This window comes from Pipistrellus kuhlii, unplaced genomic scaffold, assembly GCF_014108245.1.
Source record: "Pipistrellus kuhlii isolate mPipKuh1 unplaced genomic scaffold, mPipKuh1.p scaffold_m20_p_12, whole genome shotgun sequence".
Classification (NCBI taxonomy): domain Eukaryota; kingdom Metazoa; phylum Chordata; class Mammalia; order Chiroptera; family Vespertilionidae; genus Pipistrellus; species Pipistrellus kuhlii.
Genome location: NW_023425427.1, coordinates 6,561,158 through 6,587,602, shown reverse-complemented (window position 1 = coordinate 6,587,602; position 26,445 = coordinate 6,561,158). Strand labels below are relative to the sequence as shown.

General features: G+C 37.0%; 1 protein-coding gene across 1 annotated transcript in view; it reads left to right on the top strand.

Annotated features, from left to right (window-relative positions):
* Positions 1-25,399, top strand: part of HSDL2 (hydroxysteroid dehydrogenase like 2) — a 30,936-nt gene extending 5,537 nt beyond the window's left edge. Inside the window, exons 2-11 of the mRNA XM_036433025.2 lie at positions 1,680-1,843; positions 3,868-3,966; positions 4,857-4,971; positions 7,532-7,635; positions 8,665-8,763; positions 13,459-13,653; positions 15,717-15,788; positions 17,411-17,557; positions 19,974-20,102; positions 24,768-25,399. Of these exons, the coding sequence (XP_036288918.1) occupies positions 1,680-1,843; positions 3,868-3,966; positions 4,857-4,971; positions 7,532-7,635; positions 8,665-8,763; positions 13,459-13,653; positions 15,717-15,788; positions 17,411-17,557; positions 19,974-20,102; positions 24,768-24,880 (1,237 nt within the window). The 3' untranslated portion in view covers positions 24,881-25,399. The remainder of the gene's footprint in view (positions 1-1,679; positions 1,844-3,867; positions 3,967-4,856; positions 4,972-7,531; positions 7,636-8,664; positions 8,764-13,458; positions 13,654-15,716; positions 15,789-17,410; positions 17,558-19,973; positions 20,103-24,767) is intronic.
* Positions 25,400-26,445: the final 1,046 nt, after the last annotated feature.

Here is a 26,445-nt window from a genome sequence, read left to right as displayed (position 1 = left end):
TACAATGTTTAAAATTAAGGAAGATGAATATAAAAAGTGAATAGGCTCAGATAACTTTCCTCAGTACATTTGGATTAGAGAGTCTTTTGATCAGTACTTGAGCTCTTTGCCAGTTTTCTAAGTTTGTATGTTTAACAGCTTTATTGAGATGTAATTCACATACCACACAATTCACTCACTTAAAGAATACAATTCAGCCAGCCAGCGTGACTCAGTGGTTGACCATTGACTCATGAACCAGGAGGACATGATTTGATTCCTGGTCAGGGCACATGCCAGGGTTGCTGGCTTCATCCCCAGTGTGGGGCATGCAGGAGGCAGCTAATCAATGATTCTCTCTTATCATTGCTGTTTCTCTCCTCTTCTTTCTCTCTGAAATCAATGAAAATATATTTCTAAAAATATACAATTTGTTGACTTTTAGTATATTCACCAAGTTGTGTAGCCATCACCATAATCAATTTTAAAATATTTTTATCACCCCTAAAAGAAAACCCACTCCTCTCAGCTATCAATCTCCAACTTTCCCACCCCCAGGTCTAGGCAACCAGTAATTTTTGTTTCTCTGTAGATTTGTCAATTCTGGATATTCTATATAATAAAAGGCTAATATGCAAATCTACCAAATGGTAGAATGACCAGTTGCTATAAGACGCACTGACCACCAGGGGGAAGATGCCCAATGCAGGAGCTTCCTCCTGGTGGTCAGTGTGCTCCCACAGGGGGAGCACCACTCAATAAGAAGCCGCCAGCTAGGCTCATAGCTAGCAAGTGCAGCGTTGGTGGTGGTGGGAGCCTTTCCCGCCTCTGTGGCAGCACTAAGGATGAGTGAGGGAGCAGGCTTAAGCCATCAGTCAGTCATCGCCCAAGGGCTCCTGGACTGCAAGAGGGCACAAGGCAGGCTGAGGCTGCCCCTTTGCCCCCTGAATGCACAATTTTGTTCACTGGGCCTTTAGTGTCATATAAATGGAATCACCCAACACATGGTTCTTCATAACTGGCTTTTTTTTTTCAGTTAGCATAATATTTTCAAGGTTCTTTCATGTTGCAGCTTGTATCAGTACATCATTCATTTCTATTGCTGAATATATTCTACTGTATGGATATACCATATTTTATTTATCCATTCATTTGTTGATGGACATTTACAGTGTTCCCATTCTGGCTAGTATGAACAAAGTTGGTCACCCATTGAACAATTATTTGCTTTTAGGTCATTTCTTTTAAGTGGTATGTAGACAATATGAAAAATCCCAAAGAATATAAAGAGTATAATAAAATTTATTCATAACCCCACCACTCATTTCTAAGCTTTGTTAACACTTCTTTGTGGGAGAAAAATAAATATTTATGTGGTTTATTAACTCCTTGTTTCTCTTTAAGACTTATTTTTCATTTGAGCAGAGTTTGTTTGCCAAAGCACTGCAAGATTGGCCAACTGAAGTTGTAATAAATAATTTAAAAATTGTTGTGCAATGCGAGTACAGTAGAGTTATTAGCTAATCATATGGGGAGGGAGGAGGGTTTAAAGAAAGTTTCACAGAGGAGAAAACATTACAAGTACATAGATAGATAGATAGATAATTAGATAGATAGATATAGATATACATACGTTCTTCATACTGGTACGTAAATACAGCATTGAGGTTTCTAATAAAGTCACATTTGTTCTGTTGTAGGAAATTGGCAGGATGTACAGTTTTTATCACAGGAGCAAGCCGTGGTATTGGCAAAGCTATTGCATTGAAAGCAGCAAAGGATGGAGCAAATATTGTCATTGCTGCGAAGACCACTCAAGCACACCCCAAACTCCCAGGCACAATCTATACTGCTGCTGAAGAAAGTGAGTGTGACAATGCCATTTCATATTCTCATCATGGTTGCAATATATAGATAATTTACTGGAGTGTTTAATTATAGCTCTTTGAAAGCTACCCTAAAAATAAGTTTATCTGCTTAAAAGTATTTTGTCACTTTAGAGCAGTGATTGGGATCTGTTTTTTCTCCTCTAACACTTGGAGTGATATGAAAGACTCCCATTAAAAATTGTAACTCGCCGAAACTGGTTTGGCTCAGTGGATAGGGCGTCGGCCTGCGGACTGAGGGGTCCCGGGTTCGATTCCGGTCAAGGGCATGTACCCTGGTTGCAGGCACATCCCCATTAGGGGGTGTGCAGGAGGCAGCTGATCGGTGATTTTCTCTCATCAATGTTTCTAACTCTCTATCCCTCTCTCTTCCTCTCTGTAAAAAATCAATAAAATATATATATATTTTAAAAATTGTGTCTCATGAGGGCAGTTGTTCTTGGATCTGAGTGGAGAATGGGAGAGTGGAAACAGAGAATTTGAGAGGTGGATGAAGTGAACACTTTGAAAAAGCTTTCCATGTTATTTATTTTCTGCACCATTTTCAGGTCATTATTTTAACACTTTCAGGCCACAAATAATTACTAAGTGCTTATATTCAAGGCATTGTGCCAGGCACAGTGCCAGGAGGGAGAGCTTAAAAATCCAACTTCACCTGAGGTTGTTGGTTTTGTTAGTTATTTTAATAGCACTGTGGTTATGTTAAGAGAATACGTATCAAATACTGATGAATGAAGTGATAGCTGGGATTTGTTTTAAAATATACCAGCAGCCCTAGCTAGTTTGGCTCAGTGCATAAAGTGTTGGCCAATGGACCTGAAAGATCCCGGTTTCAATCAAGGTCAAGGGCACATACCTCAGTTGCAGGCTCCTCCCCAGCCTAGGCCCTCGTCAGGGCACGTGCAGAAGGCAATCAATTGATGTGTTTCTCTCACATAGATGTTTCTCTATGTCTTTCCCTCTCTCTCCCACCCTCCCTAAAAATCAATGGAAAAATATCTTCGAGTGAGGAGAAAAAAAAAAAAAATACACCAGCAAAAAACAAAATGAGGTTGGATGTAGATAAATTGTACTGGCTAAATATTAACAATCATTGAAGACTAGAGGCCCAATGCAAGGGTTCATGCACCGGTGGGGTCCCTCTGCCTGGCCTGTGGGGATCAGGCTGAAACTGGCTCTCTGGCATCCCCAAAGGGTCCCGGATTGCGAGAGGACAGTGTTTGGGTGACGCACTCTGGAATGGGGCTCCCTCCTCTCTGGTTCCAGGTGTATCACCTGAGAACCACAGCTGCCAAGTTCCCGCAGCTCAGCAGTTCCTGCATTGAGGGTCTGCCCCTTGGTGGTCAGTGCATGTCATAGCTACTGGTTGGATGGTTGAATGGTCACTTAGGCTTTTATATATAAAAAGATAGGTGATAGATTCATGGTAGTTTATTGTACTGTTCTTTATATGTTTTGAAAATTATCATAATGGTGTTTTGTTTTGTTTTTTAAAATCTTCACTCAAGGATATTTTCTCCATTGATCCCTAGAGAGAGAGTGAAAGGGAGGGAGAGAAAGAGAAACATTGTGAGAGACACATCGACTGGTTGCCTCCTGCGTGAGCCCCTACCAGAGATGGGATCAAACACACAGCTGAGGTACATGCCCGTGGTGCCCTTCATTAGGAATTGAGCCCACAACCATTTAGTCCTAAGGCTGATGATGATCAACCATTGAGCCAAACTGGCCAGGGCTCATAATAGTTTTTTAAGATTACCTTCCTTTTTTGGCTTTTTAATAGAATTCTAAAATTCTTCTTTGTTTTTTAATGGAACTAGTCTATCTAGTTTGAGGCTGGATATGGGCTAGACAATCTTTCCTTTTATAGTGGTTATAAGACATAGTTATTTATATTGATTTTCTGAAGATGGGGTTCTTATTTCTTTTGACTCATATCAGAATGAAAGGTTTAATATTTACATGCTTTATAATGCTCTTTTTGTTTCTTTATTCTTCATAGTTGAAGCCGCTGGAGGAAAGGCCTTGCCATGTATTGTTGATGTGAGAGATGAACAGCAAATCAGTAATGCAGTGGAGAAAGCAGTTGAGAAATTTGGAGGTAGTGCCGTAATTCTGAAATAATTACTGAATTTTGATAAAATATAGGTGTAACTATAACTTTAATTAAAAAATTTTGAGTCTTTGGAGTATAACCAAAAATGAGTATTGTTCATATATCAATAGAACAATTAGCTTAAAAACTAATGAGGGTTGTTGTTGATTTTTATTTGGCAAGAATTATTTTGAATACTATAACACATTTACCATCCAGTATAAGGATAGGATCTTGACAATAACATACATCTAACCAAAAGTAGTTCCTTAGATCCCATTCCACTTTCTTGCCTCTCTTCAATTACTATAGCCATATATTACATATGCAGTGGCTAGGGATGGAAGACTGGATATAAGGTACAGCAATAATCATTATTCTAGATTCACTTTATTTTAGAAATGAGTTACCAAAGCACACTTGATCTTTGATGATTTGCCTGGAATTGAAACTCTGGTCCCAGTCCCCAAGACCATAAAGAGCCTTAAAAGGAAGGGAGATCTGTATGCTTGGAAAGAGGACAGCCTTTGGAAAGATGCTAGAGAAGAGGGAAAATTTTAAAGAAGTTAATCTTAAATTCCTGGAGACAAGGAGGGATCACCAGGACATAAGAGAACAGATACAAATGGAAGCTATCATACAAACCACCAAGGACTAAGCCTCCTTGTAGTTTTATGTGGATCTCTGGTGATGGTCTGTCTCCATTGTGCTAGTGAAAATTATTTGGATATTTTGACATAGCTACTTAGTTTTATATTGGTGTATTGATTAGTTAATTTATCTAGAAGAAGTATTTGTGAACCAACTTAGGTTCAACTACACAGAGTAAATGTTTTTATTTATTTTTTTTATTAAGTTTAAGTTACATTAATAGGAAGTTCATTATTTGAAAATAGGAATTGATGTCTTGGTGAATAATGCCAGTGCTATTAGCTTGACCAACACATTGGAAACACCTACGAAGAGGGTGGATTTGATGATGAGTGTCAACACCAGAGGCACCTACCTTACGTAAGTTAAAGAATTGTTGGGGAGACCCCTAGCCGATTTGGCTCAGTGGATAGAGCGTCAGCCTGTGGAGTGAAGGGTGCTGGGTTCAATTCTAGTCAGGGCACATTCCCGGGTTATGGGCTTGATCCCTAGTGTGGGGATGCAGGAGGCAGCCAATTGATGATTCTCTCTCATCATTGATGTTTCTATTTCTCTCTCCCTCTCTCTTTCTCTCTAAAAGCAATAAAAATATATTTTTTAAAAACTTACTCTACTGTAGAAATGTTCCACAGATGTGCATAAATTAAGTTTGTTCATTGTATTGCTCACTAAATACAAAGATACAAAAAGTGCCTTGCTGAAAAGTAAAAAATGGACTATGTTATGAAGTCTAAGTACTAAATACACCTCCATGATTTGAAACAGATAGATCAGTGCTTTACCCACGTTGAATACAAACATGATCATCTACTGTATGGCAAGATTGTGTGCCCAGTGTATTGTTGAGAAAATTGACTCTCTTTGCCACATAAGAGAGAATTCTCAGTTCAGTTCCCAAACAAAGAATGGGTCAAAGGCTTGGCTTTTTTAGGTGACATTATGATTTATGTAAACACAAATGCATGCTTCTCATTGTTCATTCCTTGTGAAATTATGTCTTTGGAAACCCATTTGGCAAGAACAATTTGGACCCTTATCTATTCTGAGATCATTTTCTAAAAATGAAAATGATGGCCTAACCTATATTCCTTTGAATGCGAAATATGGTCTTATACCTGGATTAGATTTAGTTTGTTTCATATTGATGTTTTAAGGTGCAGTTCACTGTTTTAATCATTATCAGCTATAATATTGGTTGCCCCTCCCCACCTCACCCCCATAAAAGTGAAGCACCTTTGGGAAGGAATAATATATATATAAATTCTTTAGTGATATTGATTGTAATTGGTTTATAAACTTGAAAAGACATTGCTGATGGTTCCAAGAATCTATAATAATAAAAGCATAATATGCTAATTAGACTAGACAGCCAAACAACCTTCCCGACGAAGCAAGGGCTGCAAGGGCTGAGCTCCTTGCATGAATTTTTGTCCTCTAGTATTGTATTATGAAAACTGACTTGAAAGAAGAGTGGACAAGTTCAAAGTTCTAGAAGTTATTGAATGTGAAATAAAAGCTATAAAATTATTAAGCTACAATATTTAACATGGTATAGCTTAATGATGAAAAAAATTTAAATATTGTGCTTGAGTCTCCTGTAAAATAAATTGCCTACCTTTGTAAACAGTACTATTTAAAAAAAACCAAAAACTTAATATTGCTCCCAAAGGCATATTGCATTGCATACTGGTGCAAATTAACTTTGGAAATGTATTGGGAGTTATGTTATTAAATTACAATTTCAGCATAGTAGGAATATCACATCTACTAAAGATGAAATAAGTCAACCTATATAATAGTAATGATAGCAGCAGTTTATTTCATGGGTTTAGCATATGTACTGTTTTAAATATCTCATATATATCATCTCATTTTAATCCCTTGGTCAACCCTAGATGGTAGCAGGGATTACCAACATTTACCAATGAGAACACTGAGAAGTAGAATGCTATATATTTTCCCCAGGATCACACAAGGAAGGGGCAGAAGGAGGATTTGAACCAAGGTGTGTCTGACTGGAATACCTATGTTCTTTGCACAGTACAAGTTGTGCTGGCTGACAATTACATTAACTGTTACTGAAAAGTGTGTGTGTGTGTGTGTGTGTGTGTGTGTGTGTGTGTGTGTGTATGTGTGTTGGGGAGGGAGAAGTGTGTGTTGGGGAGGGAGAATTTTGAAGGATGTAGTTAAGGATAACCACAGTTGGATTTAAGGCTAATGTGCCCAAGGATTTTTATTATCATCACCAAGTATTATCATTTTGACAGGCCATTAAGCAAAGTTTCAAGGTTGAAAAATTAGTTGTTTTTCCCATGTTCATTCTAGAAGAGTAAAAATATACAACAAAAGTACTCTATAGCCCTAACCAGTTTGGCTCAGTGGATAGAGCATCAGCCTGCAGACTGAAGGGTCCCAGGTTCGATTCTGGTCAAGGGCATGTACCTTGCTTGCGGGCACATCCCCAGTAGGAGGTGTGCAGGAGGCAGCTGATTGATGTTTCTCTCTCATCGATGTTTCTAGTTCTTTCCCTCTCTCTTCCTTTCTGTAAAAAATAAATTATATATGTATATTAAAAAGTACTCTATGGATTACTGAACAAATTCAGTTTCTCTGTAGAAGTAGATTAAAATAAAACTTTTAAAAGTGGATAATTGCCGAAACCGGTTTGGCTCAGTGGTAGAGCATCGGTCTGCGGACTGAAAGGTCCCGGGTTCGATTCTGGTCAAGGGCATGTACGTTGGCTGTGGGCACATCCCTGGTGGGGGATGTGCAGGAGGCGGCTGGTTGATGTTTCTCATCTACATTTCTGGCTCTCTATCTCTCTCTCTTCCTCTTTGTAAAAATCAATAGAAAATAAATAAAAAAGTGGGTTAATTGTTAGAAAACTATTCATTTGACTTGTGTTTTCTTTCACTTTTAGGTCTAAAGCATGTATTCCTCATTTGAAAAAGAGTAAAATTGCTCATATTCTCAATCTCAGCCCACCACTGAACCTAAATCCACTGTGGTTCAAACAGCACTGTGGTAGGTGGTAGGATGAGGGGATGGTTTGTTTATTTGTTTTGCATTAAATCAATGCATCTATTATGTAATCACAATTTACATATACATTCAGCATTACATTTTCTATGCAGAATCAGTAGCATTTTAGAAAGTAGATTCTTAAACTTTTGTCTGTAATTATAGAATTTAAGTATAATATATATTCATTAAAATGCACAGATCTTAATGGTTCAGTTTGATGAGTTTTGACAAATATATCCACCTGTAAAGCTAATATCTAAATCAAGATATGCATTTCCATCATCCCAGAAAGCTCCCTCAAGTCCCAATGAGTGTGTTTTATTGAATGTAACTTATCTATAACAAAAGCATAATATGCTAATTAGACCAGACGTCCTTCCAGATGACCTTCTGGACAAAGCCATTGAGGCAGGGGCTGTGGCAGAGGCAGCCGCTGCAGCAGGCGGGGGCCAAGCCCCTTTCACAAATTTCGTGCATCAGGCCTCTAGTTCTTCAGTAAAGTTGGTTAAAAACTACCTATGAAATACTTTACCTTCCACAGCAAACTAAATAAATAACAAGATTTATGTGTAAGTACCTCCTTTAAAATAGTTGTATCAGAGACTTAGTCCTTATTTCACAAAGCAAACTAAAAGAAGTTCTATTTTCATTGACAAGGATAATAAGTTTGTAGCCTTTAGTTCTTATTATTTTACTAGCAGTAGTTTTCCTTTAAATGATCACTTTCATTCTTTACAAAGAAAAAAAAAAACAGATTAAGAAACAGTAGTGTCATTCCAATAACAGTAAGGGAAATTAAAGTTTATTATTGTGTCTTTTCTTTAAATAAAATATTAGGATGGAAATACATAAAGAAGCTCTTCCCTGTTCAGATACCTCCATAAAAACTTTTTTTAAAGAGTGTGTTTTAAAAACCATGTTTTGTATTTATTATATTATTAAAGAATTCTAAAAAATGTATCAGGAAAAAATAGTAATAGAAAGAAATTAATTTATTTCTTAATTATTATTTCTTGTGTTTCCTTTCAGCTTATACCATTGCTAAGTATGGTATGTCTATGTGTGTGCTTGGAATGGCAGAAGAATTTAAAGGTGAAATTGCAGTCAATGCATTATGGCCTAAAACAGGTATGTACTAAAAAATATTTTTTAATTCTCATTTATTGTTCTTTTAAAAAAATTGTTGATTGACTTTAGAGAAAGAGAAGAAGGGGGGGAGAGAGCAAAAGAATCATTGATTTGTTACTCCACTTATTTATGCATTCATTAGTTGCTTCTTGTCTGTGCCCTGACTGGGGATTGAACCTATAACTTTGGTATATTGGGACAATGCTTTAACCAACTGAGTTACCTGGTTAGGACTCATTTATTGTTCAAGATAAATCTTGGGTGAGCAGGGTGGGGTAGGAATGAGTAGACTGTCAAAGGTAACCTCAGTCTGTCTGTTGGGAAACAAGTTAAACTCTTTATTGTACATATAAGACGTTTTCCAACTTTCACTTGGACTGTATGACTGACTCTTAAGCAGATGGCTATCCTGGAAACACTGAACACGGAACATTTGAAGAGTTTCATTTAAAGCCAACAGGAAGCCAGCTGTGCTTCCCTAACCTTTTTTCCCTCCTCATGTTTGATACCTTACTAAATTCTGCAGATTCTCATGCTGTTGTTTTATACTCATACAACCCAACAAATATTTCTTCTGTTTCTTATATTCTTACTACCTTTGTCTTTTTCCACTATAAAAAGCTGACTTATCTGTTACTTTCACATGAATCCTGAGCTCACAGAGTGCCTAGACCCCCTTGAGGTGACAAGAACCTACATATGTTTGGATTTTGTATGCAACGTTAGAATTTATGTACGGCATTGTTTTATTTATTTCCATCACTCCACAAATACCTATTGGACAGTTATCATGGGGTGACCACGGTAGGGTACTGGGATACTTTTTTGGCCTTTTCACCTAGTAGATGCCTAGGTCAGTAGAAATTGACTGTTAAAAGCACATTTAATTTAGTGTTTTTATGAAGTACTGTAGCCTTACAGGTGCTCTTGAACTGAACTGCCACAAGTGGCAGTGTGAAATATACCCAGAATTCTAGTTTAGGAACAGATGAAGGATTTCTTTTCATCTTTGCTTCCCATCTGCTGTGCAGTGGGTGAAGGGATTTTCTCAGCTCCAACCAGTTGGGAGAGGTCTAATGGTCCACAGTGTTGAAGCTGAGGAAACAAGGTGCTATGGGTAAGAATTTATGGAACACGGACATGTTGCTGATGTATAATAACTTAGGAAAATAGTTTTCGCAGCCAGCTCTCTAGTCGCCTTCTTTATTCTAAGGACTCAAAGCATCAACGTAAAAATTGCTTTCTTCTGTAATTTGACCAAGATTCCTTTACTTACTAGCCCATTGTGGGATCAGAATCATGTTTTATTGTTTCTTTGTATCTCTCACGTTTCTGTGTCAGACACAGTTCTTTTAAAATTTTCTGGAAAGTAATATTCTTTGCAATGGGGTAAAAGGTGAGTGTGAAAAAAGTGCTTCTACAACATTTTTCAAACTACATGTCAAGACTCGTTGGTGAGTCATGAAATCTATCTAGTGAGGCATAAAATCAACTTAGTGGATTGTGAAATTGATTTAGTAAGCAGCAGCCAGAATTTTTTGTTGTTTTGTTTTATTTCTAATGGAATAAAATAGAAAATATTAGGTAGTACTGCACATAGTAAGGATCAGTATTATTTCATAAACTTTTGTTTCCTATATAAATGAATAAAATATATTAGTGAGTGTGTATGTGTATGTATTATATATTCTTAGTCATCATGTCAGTAAAAAGTGTTACTTATTGTGGATCACAGTCAAAGACTTTAAAATTTACATTTTACTGTGACTCTTTTCTACTTCCTTTTCTTCCCAATCTCCTCCCCCCACATTAAGCATTGCTGTTACTAAAGTTAAAAGATAATGAGATTCAGGCAGTTTGTTAGAAAGGAAGGTCTCCAAGATAACAAAAGTCCCAACATAATATTTTCCCTTTTTGTACTCCTGGTATGTAACTTTCTATCATTAATCTTCTGAACATTTTTATATTCCAGGCACACTGCTCTGTACTATTTATTAAGTGTCATATAATTTATTAAGTGTCTTCTCTGTACACGGTATTAGGAGGTATTAAGGTGAATGTGATGCAGTCCTTACCTTCAAAATCAATGCCTCTCTCTCACATCAGTGTTTCTCTCTGTCTCTTCGTCTCCCTTCCACACTCTCTAAAAATTACTGGGAAAAATAACCTTGGGTGAGGATTAAAAAAATATATGATTCCTAATCCTAGTCTATATAAAGTGGCTCTCTTTCTATGTCTGCAAAAGCTGAATAATCTCCCGACATTATTGCCCTGTAAGGAAAAGGAGATTTACTGCACTTAATGGAATGGATATAGTGTAACATTTATTATCAATAATCAAAGCAGTGTCCTGGTCCACTCGCTGTTTGTCCTCTCTGGCTTGGTGTGCCTTCTCTACACAGCTACATGAGCCCTTCTGGGTCTAGATCTTTGACCACACCAAATTCAACACATTTAGAGGAGATCAGCGAGCAGGCCTCTATTAGTTTCACAACATGTGGCTCTCAAGCCCCCAGAAAGATCACCTTTAAAAATATAATTTTTTTCTTTTTATAAAATCCACTTCATAGTTTCTGCTGAAATGAAGGGCGGGAGGAGAAGAGGTACGAGGGCTACTATTCACAATGTCTACTGCTTCTTACCTCTTGACTGGTCAGAACAACGGTGATAGAAGAAAGTCCACTTGAGATAGACTTCATGTGGGTTGGGGTGAGGAATCTGGAAATGCAGCTACTGGTCTTGGTGTTGACCACAGAGAGGAAGATAAAAGTATCACAACAGCTTCAGTCCTCTATCACCTGGACCGCATTGCAAATGGACATGGGAGCTCAGCTCACCAGGGAGGCCAATGTGACAAGGTGGCAACTGGCTTCTCTGGTGCTAGAAACAAAAACTAGTGTTTATTTCAAAGGACCTACTTTCCAACTTGTTCTCATGGCAGTGTTTACCATATTTCATTGATACTGAGATGCCCAGGCTTTTACAATTTTACATCTTTGATATTAGAATGCTCTTCCAATTGATGATATACCACAGTTTAATTGGGAGGGGTTTTTTCCTTAGTGATACGCTTTGTAAGTCATATCTTTGGTTCATTGAACACACCGAAGAATTTGTGTGTGTGTGCTTGGTAGGGGCCGGCAGGTGTTAGAGAGGTGAGATAAACTCTTCCCAGAGAAGGAGACTCAAAGGCAATGCTGATGTTTTAAACCTGATATGTACTGCATACATTTATGTGAAAGGAAATCTTCCATTGATTTTAAGACTCTTGTTACTGTCTGTTTTGAGCAAGCTGTAACCAGAAGAATCAATCCAAAGCTTTCCCCGTTATTCCTTTAATTAGATTCAAATTGTAGGGACACCTTTAGGAATATTGTGATCCAAGGTTTATCAGCTTTCATTACAAATATTGCTTATTTTCCTTTCCAAAAATCATCACTGAATGTTATGTGATGGATCTTATTGTTAACTTGTACTTACCCTGTTTCCCCAAAAATAAGACAGTGTCTTATATTAATTTTTGCTCCCAAAGATGCGCTAGGTCTTATTTTCAGGGAATGTCTTATTTTTCCATGAAGAAGAATTCAGTACACATTTATTGTTAAATGAAAATAAAGGAAATTTATTACCTGTATATGGTACGGTAGTACGGTAGTTGTCAACACAAACCAGACAAACTGAATCCTACAGTATCAAGAATTTACTCATTTATTCAATGACAATCATGTCATCATCTTCTGGAACATCATTATAACAATCCAATTCCTGAATTTCCTGGTGAATTTCTTGTGACTCCATTTCTTTCAGAATCGGTGGACCAAATCTCTCATGTTTAGCCTAGGGGAGGCCTTATTTTTGGGGGGATGCCTTATATTTCACTCAGAAGGAAACCTGTAAGTAAGTCTTATTTTGGGGGAAACACGGTAGTAAGTGCTTATGGTGTGCTTGTCATTGTTTGGGGCATCGGGCATACAGTGATGAAGAATAAAAACAAGGTCTCCACATTCTAGTAGAGAGAAAAGAGAGACAATAGACTTAAGAGAGGAGCTCATATTTAGAAACAACAAACTGAGGCCCAAAGGTGGTAGTGGCTTGCCTAAAATAGCATAGTTGGTATAAAAATCTCACCTTACAGCTCAGTGCTCTTGCTATTATACCTTACTGGCTTCTTAACTCTTAAGAATGGTATGCAAATTCTTAAGTATTCTGAATCAGAAAAGTCTAATTGAATTTTGCTGTGAGTCTCATGAAGAAGTTCTATACACTGAGTGGCCAGATTATTATGATCTAATATATATATATATATTAGAAGCCTGGTACAGGAATTCATCCATGGGTCGGGTCTGCCCAGCCTGGTCAGGGGCAGGGGATATGGGCGGTTGGCCTGCCTGCCTGCTGGTCGAAGGGACAATTTGCATATTAGCCTTTTATTATATAGGATATACACTGAGTAGCCAGATTATTATGCGTTCAGAGATCATAATAATCTGCCCACTCAGTGTATAAGGCAGTGTTGTGTAGAGCAAGGAATATTAATATATGTTTTCTATCCAGTTAATGCCAATAAAACATTTAGCAAATGCTTTAAACTCTCTGGACTTTATTTTCATCACCTGAGAAATGAACTGTGTTGCTGTTGCTTTCATAGTCCTAATGTTTGATTTGGAGTTCTGGATGCTTATGTTTTCTCTTCAGCCATACACACGGCTGCCATGGATATGCTGGGAGGATCCGGTATTGAAAGCCAGTGTAGAAAAGTCGACATCATTGCAGATGCTGCATATTCTATTTTAAAAAAGCCTAAAAGTTTTACTGGTAACTTTATTATTGATGAAAATATCTTAAAAGAAGAAGGAATAAAAGATTTTGATGTCTATGCAATTAAACCAGGTAATGCTTGTTGTTAAACACAGTGATGCATTTTCTCACATTTTCTGCAAGGAATACACATCTCTTTTGTGTGTGTGGTTTTGTGATTATAAAATTAATATGCTCTTTTAAAAGGTGTCTTCCCAATAAAGGGAAAATCTCATGCCAATACATCTTAAAGAGGAAATGAAAAATAGAAGTGAGTTAAGGAATATACAGATGCAGAAGGTCACATTAACTATTAACCATTTCCAAATCTTGAAACCAAATATGAAAATTAGCTTTAAAGTTGGACTTAAAATCACAGAGTAAAGATTTTATTCAAGGATACGATAACAGAAGATATAGTAGTGGTTTTTTTCACAAAAACTTTTTAAGATTATGGGCTTTTTCTAAAAGTTTATCTCTGAGGTGAAATCTCTTAGAGTAGCTTAATGGTGAATGGTGAAGGTGAGTGAGCAGAGTCAGTCCCATGTACAGGGGTGTGATGTGAAAAGTTCTCAGCACTCCCCTTGTTCACAAATCATTCTCCCTCTCTGAAATTGCAGATGATGATCATAATGATAATGCATTTTACTTTATGTATAAAATATAACATATATTAAATAGGACATATTTAATATACACTTAGTAGCCAGATTATTATGATCTCTGAACGCATAATTGGCCACTCAGTGTGTGTGTGTGTGTGTGTGTGTGTGTGTGTGTGTGTAAACACACACACACACACACACACACTATATATATATATATATATATATATATATATATATATATATATATATATATATATATTAGAGGTTTGGTGCATGAATTCGTGCATGGGTGGTGTCCGGCCAGCCTGGTGGTGGTGGGGTGGATGGGACGTGGGCAGTTGGCCAGCCTGCCTGCTGGTTGAACTCCTGGTTGAGGGGATAATTTGCATATTAGCCTTTTATATAGGATAGACACTGGCCAGATTATTATGCATCCAGAGATCATAATAATCTGGCCACTCAGTGTATGTTATATTTAGCTTATTTGTGCTAAAGTATTTTTTAAGTATTATTCATTAGGTTGAATGTTTATATTTGATTCATCCCTGTTTCTTCAGTTTGAACTGAATCGAATTAAATAGCTCTTCACAATTTTACAAAGCACTTTTATATACATTGTCTAGCTAGTCTCATGGTAATCCTATGAAGGAAGCAGTATTGTTTAGTGAGAAAGAACATGGAGTTTGGGAAAAGACAACTCAGGTTCAGATCCCAGTTCAGCTGCACTTTAGCTTCACTTTTCTTACTGGTAAAATACTATAATGATACCTCCCACACTGGGTTTTGGTAAGAACAAAATGCAATAATATATATAATGTTCTTGGCACAGTGCCTGACATATGGTGTAATCACTGTATTCAGTAGTTAATATTTACAGTAGAAAAACAGGTCCAAAGAGATTATTAAGCCTTTGTCAGATCCAGGTCTCTGGGGCCTGGTATAGTGTAATTATCACTTCCGGTGTTAAAGATATAGTGTCTTTATGCACAAATTTTTAAATTTGATTTAAATTAAAAACCCTATTTTAGATTTGAGAGTGTTGAGAACTAATATGATTAGGTACTGTGGTAACTGTTAGGATAAAACAAACCTAATGCATTTCTGCCATCCAGTTTTGTTTTGTTTTTAATCTGAGAGGGAGGAGCAGACACACAGAGACAAAGATGGGCACAAGTCCTTTTTTAATGAGGGACTCCCTTCTTTTAGGGGCCAGTGAAAGAAATGATTCCTAAGCACCTTGGAGGGATGTAGGCAGAAAGGTTTCATGGATAGATGAGAAGGGGGAAAGGCTCCTGAGAGATCAGTTAAGGGCTTAATATGTGACTCTTCAGTTAGATCTTAGAGATGAAATTTGCCATAGGAAAGGAGGATAATTGGGTTAGGGGAAAGTATTTTAGCTTAATGGTCAGGTAGTTTAACATTCTCATGGGGGTCTTTGCATTGTACCATTTAAATAAAAACAGATTTAATGTTTATTAAAAAGGTGTTAAAATCTTAATATATTGAAGTTCTTACAGTAACCTGATTATTTTGGGGTCATTTTTTCAGGCCATCCTTTGTTACCAGATTTCTTCTTAGATGAATACCCGGATACAATTACCAAGAAAATGGAATCACATGGTAAGATATAGGTCATATTTTATGTAGGAAAATAAAGATACTTATATGTTTTTTCCAAAATAGAGAATTGGACATTTCTGTCTTCTGCTAGTGCTATGTGCAGGGCTGACATGGGACCTTCTGTTACCTCCTCTGCTTAAAAACTACTCTCTTCAGCATGCTGAGATGCCAAGATTCTTCCCTTCCCCATCTTTATCAGTCGTGTTTGGGTGGTGTGTTCTTCCCAGGATGAACCACCTTTAGGACCTCGTCTTCTGTCTGCTTCTCTGGTATTTGGGAGCTTTGAAATTGGATTGAAATATGGGGCACCCTGGCCGGTGTGGCTCAGTTGGTTGGAGCGTAGTCTCATACACCAAAAGGTGGTGTGTTTGATTCCTGGTCAGGGCACATCTCCAGGTTTCAGGTTCCATTCCCAGTTGGGGCATGTGTGGGAGGCAACCAATATATGTTTCTCTCTCACTCTTTCTTTCCCTCTCAAACTCAATAAGTAAATTTTAAAAAATAAAAAAGATCCTTATTTTAAAAAGAAGAAGAAATGTGAGGATTTCTTGAAATCAGTATTCTAAAACAGATGGATAGATTTTAGTCTAAGATCAGAGTCTGATCCAGTGGTTTAAAGATGTGAGAACCTTTCTTCTTTGTTCAGGTAAGCAGAGCTGTTCTTCTATTGAGATCTTTTATGAGGTGTGAAGCACATGCAGTCCTGTGTTTCTGAGGCTGGCTTCATTTACCTTAGAATTATTGACCTTTTTTCCTAGATCCTGACAGTAAATGGTGTGTCAGTCTAGGATGTTTAGTATTTGTCGTCGTCGTCGTCTTCTTTTTTTGTGTGTACATTTAAAAAAATTATATATATATATTATTTCAGAGAGGAAGGGAGAGGGAGAGATAGAAACAGCAGTGATGATAGAGAATGATTAATCGACTGCCTTTTGCACAATCCGGGATGGAGTCTGCAACACCTGGGCATATGCCCTGACCGGGAATCCTGTGACCTCCTGGTTTATAGGTTGATGCTCAACCATTGAGCTGCTGAAGCCTAGCTTGTACATTTTTATATTTATTTAGTGTTAAGTTAGGAGAAGTTATGTTGGGGCTGCTAGCTGTATGTTTTTGTTTTTGTTTTTTTAAGTAATTGAGATAACTCTAAATGTATCTTCCCATTAAAGCTTACAGAGTTGTAGTCTACTGACTCTACTGACTATGATCTCCAATTCAGCTCCACTCAGTACACAGCTGATATCGCCATCTTTCTGACTCTGGTGCATTCTTTTTTTATTTGGTTTTAGAATTCAGAGCGGATAATACAGGAGTGATTAATTAATACCCCCTAAAATTCCAATAGTTTGTTTAGGTCCATTTATTTTAAGCACTGTATACTTCAGTAGTGCTTTGCTTTTATTAAATCTAACATGAGAATCAGCCTTTTACTTGGAGAGTAAAAATTGATGTGCTTGGCTGTTATTTCATTAGTTTGATTTATGCTTTCAGATGCCACTGAATATATTTAAGGTCACTTTGGCCAAACAGGTATAATTGGTAGCAAGTGTATTCTGTTAATTTTGTGTGTGGCCTTATATTGCCTAGCCTTTAAAGCCATTTTCATCAACAATATTTTGTAGGTGCTGGTACACAGTTGAAAGAAGAGCAGCAGCCACCATCAAAACCACCTTCTGGAGCTGTGAAAGAAACATTCAAAATTGTTAAGGCCTCTCTCAATGAAGACCTTGTTAAAGCCACTCAGGCAGTTTATCAGTTTGAACTCTCAGGTAAGGATTACAGCTGGTTATCTGAGTGTTTCAGGAAACAAAAAAGGCTATTTCCCTTGGACAGAAATCAGCCTCCAGGAATCACCTATGTAGTTGACGGTATAGAGCACATGTGTCAAACACAAGGCCCGCGGGCCAAATCCATCCCTCCAGGCCTTGCAATGTGGCCCACACCGCGCTATCATCACTGCACTCTGCTGCATTTCCATCACAATGACAGTTTATGACTGTTCAGTAAACCATTCGGCCCGCGATTTAGGCTGGATTTTAGATTTTGGCCCCTTCTCTGATTGAGTTCGACACCCCTAGTATAGAGGACCCTTACCCTAGAATGTAGCCATTTCAGAATAACCAATAGCTACTGATATGTATTTTTTAAGTTAATATCAGTGTATAGGAACATATGTAAAAATAAAATTTTGTTACAAATACTTTCACTGTTAAATAATTGAGAGGAATCCTACTTAGAAGGGCATGTGGATCAAGACAGGTGATATAATATAGTAATTTATCATCTACCGTGGGCACTTGCCATTTTTATTTTTAAGATGATTCAAGTCAGTCTGAAAGTAGTCAGCTTTAGCTGAAACCGGTTTGGCTCGGTGGATAGAGCGTCGGGCTACGGCCTGAAAGTAGTCAGCTTTTTAAAACCTCTCAATATTTTTCTTCTCAATATAGTACTAATATGTTAATGAAAGTTTTAAGAATAGCTATTTCATTCCTTCTGTATGGAAGCTTAGACATTATCAGATCTTTTATTTTTTTTTCTCCTCTGATTTTACCTTAATTTATCTGTACCTTCCTGTTTTTACTTGCTTTTCTTTGTTTTTGTTTTTTGAAATATATTTCTATTGATTTCAGAAAGGAAGGGAGAGTGAGAGAGAGAGAAAGAAAAAACATCAACGATGAAAGAGAATCATTGAATCACACCACCCAGAGGATCTGTACCAGTAGAAATTCATCATCACCCTCCATTACTGGGGTCTAAGCAGCACCTCAGAATTCTGTGTTTCTGTGATAGCTTACTACCTCATTTTCCACAGTGACTTTTAAACCTCAGTGTTCCTCAAATTTTCCATCTCTCCTTCACCACTTCTCTGCTGGTTTCAGTGGATAATCCCATCTCTTCTTTTACAGAGATAATATAAGCCTACAGATAAATTGCTTCAGCTTCCTTTCATTTAATATTAAATTAACCAAAGAGAGGCATCATCCTCTCTTCTCCTCCCAAAAGAATAGAGCTGAACTCCAGATCAGTGCATCTCAAGCTTTAAAATTCATGCTAATTACCTGGTTTCAGGCTAAAATGCAGAATTTGATTCAGTAAGCAGGTCTGAGGTAGGATCTGAATTCTGTATTTCTGATAGGTGATGACAGTATTCAGTCCATGAATCCCGCTTTGAGTAGCAAAGACCTAGATTCTGTTTTCTCTGGCTTCCTCAGGGAGTTTGTGCTATTAATTGTGCCCTCTCTTCCACCTGTTCATCCTGCAGCCTCCTTCCCAAATGTACTTTAACATTCTCAGTCTGTTCTATCATTTTAAACAAACCCAATAAGTAAAACTTATTTTTATCTGCGATTCACTCTGCAGTGGTATCATTTTTCTTCATTCTCTGAACTTGTTTTCACCAAGGTCCTTGGTGGCTTCGTGTCACCAGTGGGCATTTGTCATTCTTACCTTGTCACAGCTCTGGAATATTTGATGGTATTGACCACGGTTTCCTTCTGGAAATCCTCCCTTTTCTTGGCTTCTTTGACAAGAGCTTTCCTTCTCTATCTGTAATCATGCCCTCCCAGTATATTGTGTCAGATGCTTCTCCTTTGTCCTTTAAGGATGTTCTTCAGATCACTGTCTTAGCACTCCACAGATTTTCACTAGGAAACTCCAACCACTCACAAGACTTCAATGACCATATGAACAGATTACTTATATATCTATATTTCCAATTTAGTAAGACTTCATTTGACGTATTCACTTGGCTAGCACAAAGATGCCTCAGTTTGAAAATGTCCAAAGCAACTCACCATTCCCAATGCCAATATCCACTCTCTATCTACTGATCTTACTATTTTATTTATTTATTTATTTATTATTTATTTATTTATTTCTTCAGTTTATTATCTAGCTAATTCTTACTTAACTTTAAAATCTCAGTGTCAGTTGGGATTTCCTGGCTCCACATCACCATCCAATTCCTCTTTTGTAAGAACTAGCTTATGCAGAGTCTTCAAAGCCTCGCCTAGTGCCAGGTACAAAATAAATATTTAATAAATATTTGCTGAAAATGATAGAGTCCTTAGGATTTTAGCCTGGGAAACAGCAGTATATAAGATTATTGTAATTGTAATGGTTATTATGTTGAAGAAAAACAGGCCTTCTTTGGCATTTATTTCTATGTTTTTACCTTCGATGTAGGTGAAGATGGTGGAACATGGTTTCTTGATCTTAAAAACAAGGGTGGGAATGCCGGATATGGAGAGCCATCTGATCAGGCAGATGTGGTGATGAATATGTCTACTGATGATTTTGTAAAAATGTTTTCAGGTGAGTTTTTTATTTCCTCAATTTATCAATAAATTTATCAATAAATCAACAAACAACAAGTACATTGTTAGTGGGATTGCAGATTGGTGCAGCCACTATGGAAAACAGTACAGAGGTTCCTAAAAAAATTAAAAATAGAACTACCTATTACTTAGCAATTTTATTTCTGAATATTTATCAGAAGAAATCCAAAACACACAGTCGAAAAGATATATGTACCCCTATGTTCATTGCGGCATTATTTACAATGATCAAGATATGAAAGCAACCTGAGTGTCCATCACAAGTAGATAAAGAAGATATGTTACATATATATGATGGAATACTACTTGGCCAGAAGGAATGAAATTTTAACATTTGCAACAATATGGATGGAACTAGAGTATTATGCTAAGTGAAATAAGTCAGAGAAAGACAAATATTTTATTATTTCATTTATATGTGGGATCTAAAAAACAAAATAAATGAACAAACAATAGAAACCGAATCATAGATACAGAGAAAAAAACTGATGTTTGCCAGACTGGGGTGGGTGAAAAAGGTGGGAGGATTAAAAAATATAAATTGCATAGTTACAAAATAGTCATGGGGGTATAAAACACAGCATAGGAAAGATAATATTGTAATAACTGGTTCCAGGTGGGTACTAGACTTATTGAGGGGACCACTTCATTCTATATAATAAAAGCCTAATAGGCTAAGTGTCTGGTCAACTGGTAGGCGTTTCAACCAATCAAAGCATAACATGCTAATGATATGTTAAGGCCGCTCAACCACTCGCTATAATGTGCACTGACCACCAGGGGGCAGACAGTTGACTGTTTGACCAGTTGCTATGACATGCATTGACCAACAAGGGGCAGATGCTCCAACTGGTATGTTAGCTTACTGCTGGGGTCCGTGTTCCTCCCCAGCCCCAATTGTGCACCAGTGGGGTCCCTCAGCCTGGTTTACGCCCTCTCACAATCCGGGATCCCTAAGGGGATGTTGGAGAGCTGGTTTCAGCCCAACCACACAGGCCAGGCCGAGGGACCTCCCTGGTGCTTGAATTCGTGCACGAGGCCTCTAATAAATTATATAACTATCTAACTACTATGCTGTATATCTGAAACTAATATAAAATAATATTGAAAGTCAACTGTAATTTAAAAACAAAAAAGAGCACATCTTGGGAAATAATTACTGTTACTTTTACTGCCCCTTCTACTTGAAGCAGCAAATGGGGAGATGTCAGAATTTCCTTTTTTGTGTGACTGATAAAAAGATGATGTTGGGGACAGAGAGATAGTTCAAAAGGACTCCTAGGTGTCCTTTCTACTAGTTGGACTAAGATATCCTATCTAATAAAGAGGGAATATGCCAATTGACCATCACGCCCTCAAAGATGGCAGCGCCCACAACCACAAGATGGTGATGCCCAGTCCCCTCAGCCCCGCCGGGGTGGCAGGTACATGGCCGGGTCCACCCCAGGCAGGTCAGGCCACTCTACACGCCTGCTTCCAGAGTCCCTCAGTCCTCTCAGTCCCCCAGCTGCCCAGGGATGGCCTGAGGCACAGGCAAGCCTCATATGTCATGCAAATATCACCTCAATTTTAAAAGTGAGTTTGGCCTTTTCCCATTCTACTCCCTAGAGGTAATTTATCTTCAGGTCTTTTTGATATTCCTTTCTATATGTAACTACATTCTTCAATGTTTTCATATTTCTCAATGTTATATTTATAATATTTATACTATTTTCTTTAGATTTACTAATCTAAAGACTGATAGGTAAGATTGAAATTCTTTTATAGCACCTTGATTCTGCTTTACCTCCCTCTTATCCTCCCAATTTAATTATTTTATAATTTTTGCTTAAATTAATACTCTATGTTTAAGTAATGATGATTCTGGCATAGTTTGCTGCTGAGTCAAATAGTATATTATTATTATGTTTCCCCATAAGAAAGAACTTTTATTTTTCCTGGACAAAAATAATTGCCCTATTTTCCCCCCATTAAAATACTGATAAAGAAACTAAGCAGCTGAAACCGGTTTGGCTCAGTGGTAGAGCATCGGTCTGCGGACTTAAAGGTCCCAGGTTCGATTCTGGTCAAGGGCATGTACATTGGTTGCGGTCATATCCCCGGTAGGGGATGTGCAGGAGGCAGCTGGTCGATGTTTCTCTCTCATTGATGTTTCTAGCTCTCTATCCCTCTCTCCTCCTCTCTGTAAAAAATCAATAAAATGTATTTTTTTTTAAAAAGAAAGAAAGAAACTAAGCAAAATTCTCCTATACTTTTCTCACAACCTCTTGATAAAATTTCTACTCTGCCAAATGTGTCAAATTACCTGTCAGTCTGCTTTTTTTCCTGGAACCCTTTGTCTTCTTGTTAAATTCTGAACAGATAACTCATTATAATAGCCTGCTACACAGCTGTGATCCTAGAAATTTCTTTAACTCTCTCTTTTGATTTTCCCATGTTCAAATACATTTAATAGCATTAAATCTTCTATTTCTGTATCCCATGCCTTCTCTCTTGGTTTGCATCCTCATTTTGGTGGCACAGATTCTCCAATAGCTTCATGAGAAAGGATACAAAAGAGTAATTTTAGTAAGTGTCTAAAACTACTTGTACCAATTCATTATTTGGCTGGGTAGAGATTTCTGGGTTGATACTATTCTTCTTCTTAATCTTTTATTTCTACTCTCTTTCTGAAAGCTTCAGAATCAAAATGATCTTTCTCTGTAGTGTACTGAAATGTCACAATTATATAAGGTGGTGTAGTCTTTTTTCCTTCATTTTCCTGGGTAATTGATGGGCCTCTTGGGAATGTATCTTACGTTATTTCTTAGATAGTTCTCTTGGCTTTCTCAGTTCACACATTTTGGAGAAAACATTAGCTCTCTGATTTAATCACCTTATTTGTAAGAGATTGGCTCACCTTATTCTTCTCTTTTGTTTTGCTAATCTTCACCCGAGGATATTCTTCCACTGGTTTTTAGGAGTGTAAAAGAAAGAGGGAAAGACTGGGAGAAACATACATAGGAGAGAAACACATCAATGGGTTGTTTCCTTCTTCCTCTTCACTCAATCCAATTCCATTCCTCTTTTTCTTTAGCTTCTCCGTGTTCCTCTCCTTCCTCTCCCTCCCCACCCCTTTTCATCCTGTCCTTTTCTTCTCCCTTTTTCCTATGCTTTCCTCTTCCCCCTTTCTCTTCCAGCATCCTGTTCTTGCTGCACTGGTGTTATATCTTCTCTTATCAATGAGGACATGAATTATAGAATTTTATAACTTGTTTGTTATTCATTTATTTTGTTTCAGTTTTCTTCTGTGCTACATTCTCTGTTTCCTCCAAATTGCTGTTATTTATTTTTTGTTTTAGGGTTTTTTGTGGGGTTTTTTTGTCTCCTTTTGATGTCCATTCATCTTTATGGGCAAAGCTCTGTAGAGCTGATTGGAACCTCTGTGTGCATGAGTAGACTGGTAGGCTTGTGGACTGGTGGCTTTCACTGTAGAATGACAAGAGCAGGGAGTCAGTTTTGTGGCTGAAGCATATCTGAATATTAGTGTTTGTAAATTCTTGGAGGAGTTGTTCTGTTCCTTCAAAGAATAAAGATCTTTCAGTATCTTCCATGTGTATTAAAAATTATCCCTTAATCTATTATTTGTGAATGTAGGTATTTTAGCACCACATTTCCTTGGACTAGTGCACAGTTCAGTTTATTTATTAAAAATGAAAGAATAGACTTGATCCTTTCTATCCATAATCAATCTATAAATGCTTTGCTACAACTCCTATATATTGTAGAATAATTTAAAGGTATCTAATAACTCAATATGTATATAATATATTGACCCACACATTTTTTCTACAAGTAGCCTGTACATGGCCCAGTGAAAGTTGACCTAGGCACCAGATACATATTGTGCCATCTAGAGATATGACCTATATATAAATTGGCATAATATAGCCCAGAAACTAAATGAGAATAAGTCACATAAGAACGTGAATTGCAGTATCATCACATATAAGCAGTGTGCCGTGCAGAAAGTCCAAATCCTCTCTCAGCCTCAGTTTCCTTATGAATTTTTCTGTCAGACTCTATACTAGCACTGCAATGAGCGTCGCAAATAAAAACAAAGTTTCCTCCCTTGGTGAGCTTCGATTTATTATATGTTGTTATTGGCTATAATTATGTTTTAAAGCTTGCACTTTATATCCTGGCATTTCTATAGTTAAAATCATGCTAACGTACACTTATGGCCATTCCTGTACTTTTAATTATTATTTCTTAAGAATATTATATGCATTTAGATTTTTTTAAATGTTCCAAAATAATAGATTGGAACATAAAATAGATAATATTTGTTGGCCTCAAGTCATTTGCGAGCCATGTATCCTTGAGAGTACTGTACAGGTTTATAAATGTTGTATCTTCAGCTTTTTGCTATAATCTTTTACTGATTATTGTCTTTCATTATCTCATATTATAAGATATTGTTAACATCTAACTCTATGGATTGGGATTCCATGGATACTGATTTTAAAAATGCTGTAATAGAAATTTCTGTTTCACAGACTTACAGAACTCTAGAATATTCTTTTCATAATGCATGTTCTTGAAGCAGTATTTCCTAAGGATACTAATGGGTGCTTTCCCCTCTCTCAATTTCTTGTTTTAGGAAAACTGAAACCAACAATGGCCTTCATGTCAGGAAAATTGAAGATTAAAGGAAATATGGCACTAGCAATCAAATTGGAGAAGCTAATGACTCAGATGCAAGCCAAGCTGTGAAGGAGAAAAAAACATGTCGATGTCTAAGCTCAGAAAAGTAAATGGGCTCAATAGTTAAAATCTAATGTTTGTTTTCTTCCCTATTGTATTATAAGGTATGTGTGTCCTGGAAGAAATATTAATTTCTGTATCTATAAGACTTGAAATTTTAATTAAAATAGTTAGCAAAAACATAAGCTTCATTAAGTAAATTCTAAGACATTCTTTTTTTATATTTTCTAAGTTTTGCCCTCAGAACTATAAACCATTTACCATCTTCTTCTAGGAAAAATACTATGAGCAACCAATCAAGGTCAAGTTGTAAAGTAACATTCGCTCTTTCCAAAGCTTTTTCCCATGGAAAATATGGTCAGTCAGTTCTAAATTTTTTAATTGGGGGTTGTATACCAATGAAAATCTTAATGATATTTTAGATTTTTATATGCTTACTTTAAGGAAGATAGTCTATAATACATTTTCACATGAATCACATAATAAACTACTTAATAAATATTATTTTGAAGACTAATGAAACAAAAACGGAGTTTTTCATTTTGTTACCTAACTTTCCAGGTATAAGTCATCTAGAGGAAAGTATTATTAATGTAATTCAACTAATATATATTCTATTTTAAATTATGTAAAAGTGAGCTAAAATAAAATAATTTCTCCCCAGCAGTATGCACTTGTTAACAATGTTTTGAAATGAGAACATTAGAATAGATTGGTGTTGTAGTCTTAAATGTCTGCCCCCCAAATTTCTATGTTGAAGAACTAATTTCTAGTATCTCAGCATATGACTTTTTTGAGATAACACCTTTAAAAGGTGATTAAATAGAAATTAGGCTTTTAGGGTGGGTCCTAAACCAATCTGACTGATGTCATTATAAGAGGGGAAATTTGGGCACAAAAGAGAGACCAGGGATGCGCACAGAGAGGAAAGACCACGTGAGAACATGGTGACAAGGTGGTTATCTGCAAGTCAAGGAGAGAGGCCTCAGAAAAACCAAATCTTGCCGAGACCGGTTTGGCTCAGTGGATAGAGCGTCGGCCTGGGGATTGAAAGGTCCCGAGTTCGATTCCGGTCGGGGGCACGTACCTTGGTTGCGGGCATATCCCCATTGGGGGTGCAAGAGGCAGCTGGTCCATGTTTCTCTCTCATCGACGTTTCTAGCTCTCTATCCCTCTCAATTCCTCTCTGTGTAAAAATCAATAAAAATATATTAAAAAAAAAGAAAAAGAAAAAGAAAAGAAAAACCAAATCTACTCACACCTTAATCTTAGACTTCTCCAGAAATGTAAGAAATTTTTGTTGGATTAGCCACCCAGACTGTGGTATTTTATCCTGGCAGCCCTAGGAAACTAATACAACGGTTGGTTTGTCATCGTCGTCTTCTTTTTTTTTTTTTTTTTTTTAAAGCTAAACTTTAAAAAAGCCCTTACTTTCATTTTAATCAGTAAAAAAATACTTGCTGAGTGTAATACTTTTACTTTCTCATTCAGCTCTCTAATATCATTGTGCTATTAAGCAACTTAACTAATTCTGACGTTTTATATAGAATCATAATGGTAAGGGATTTAATGTG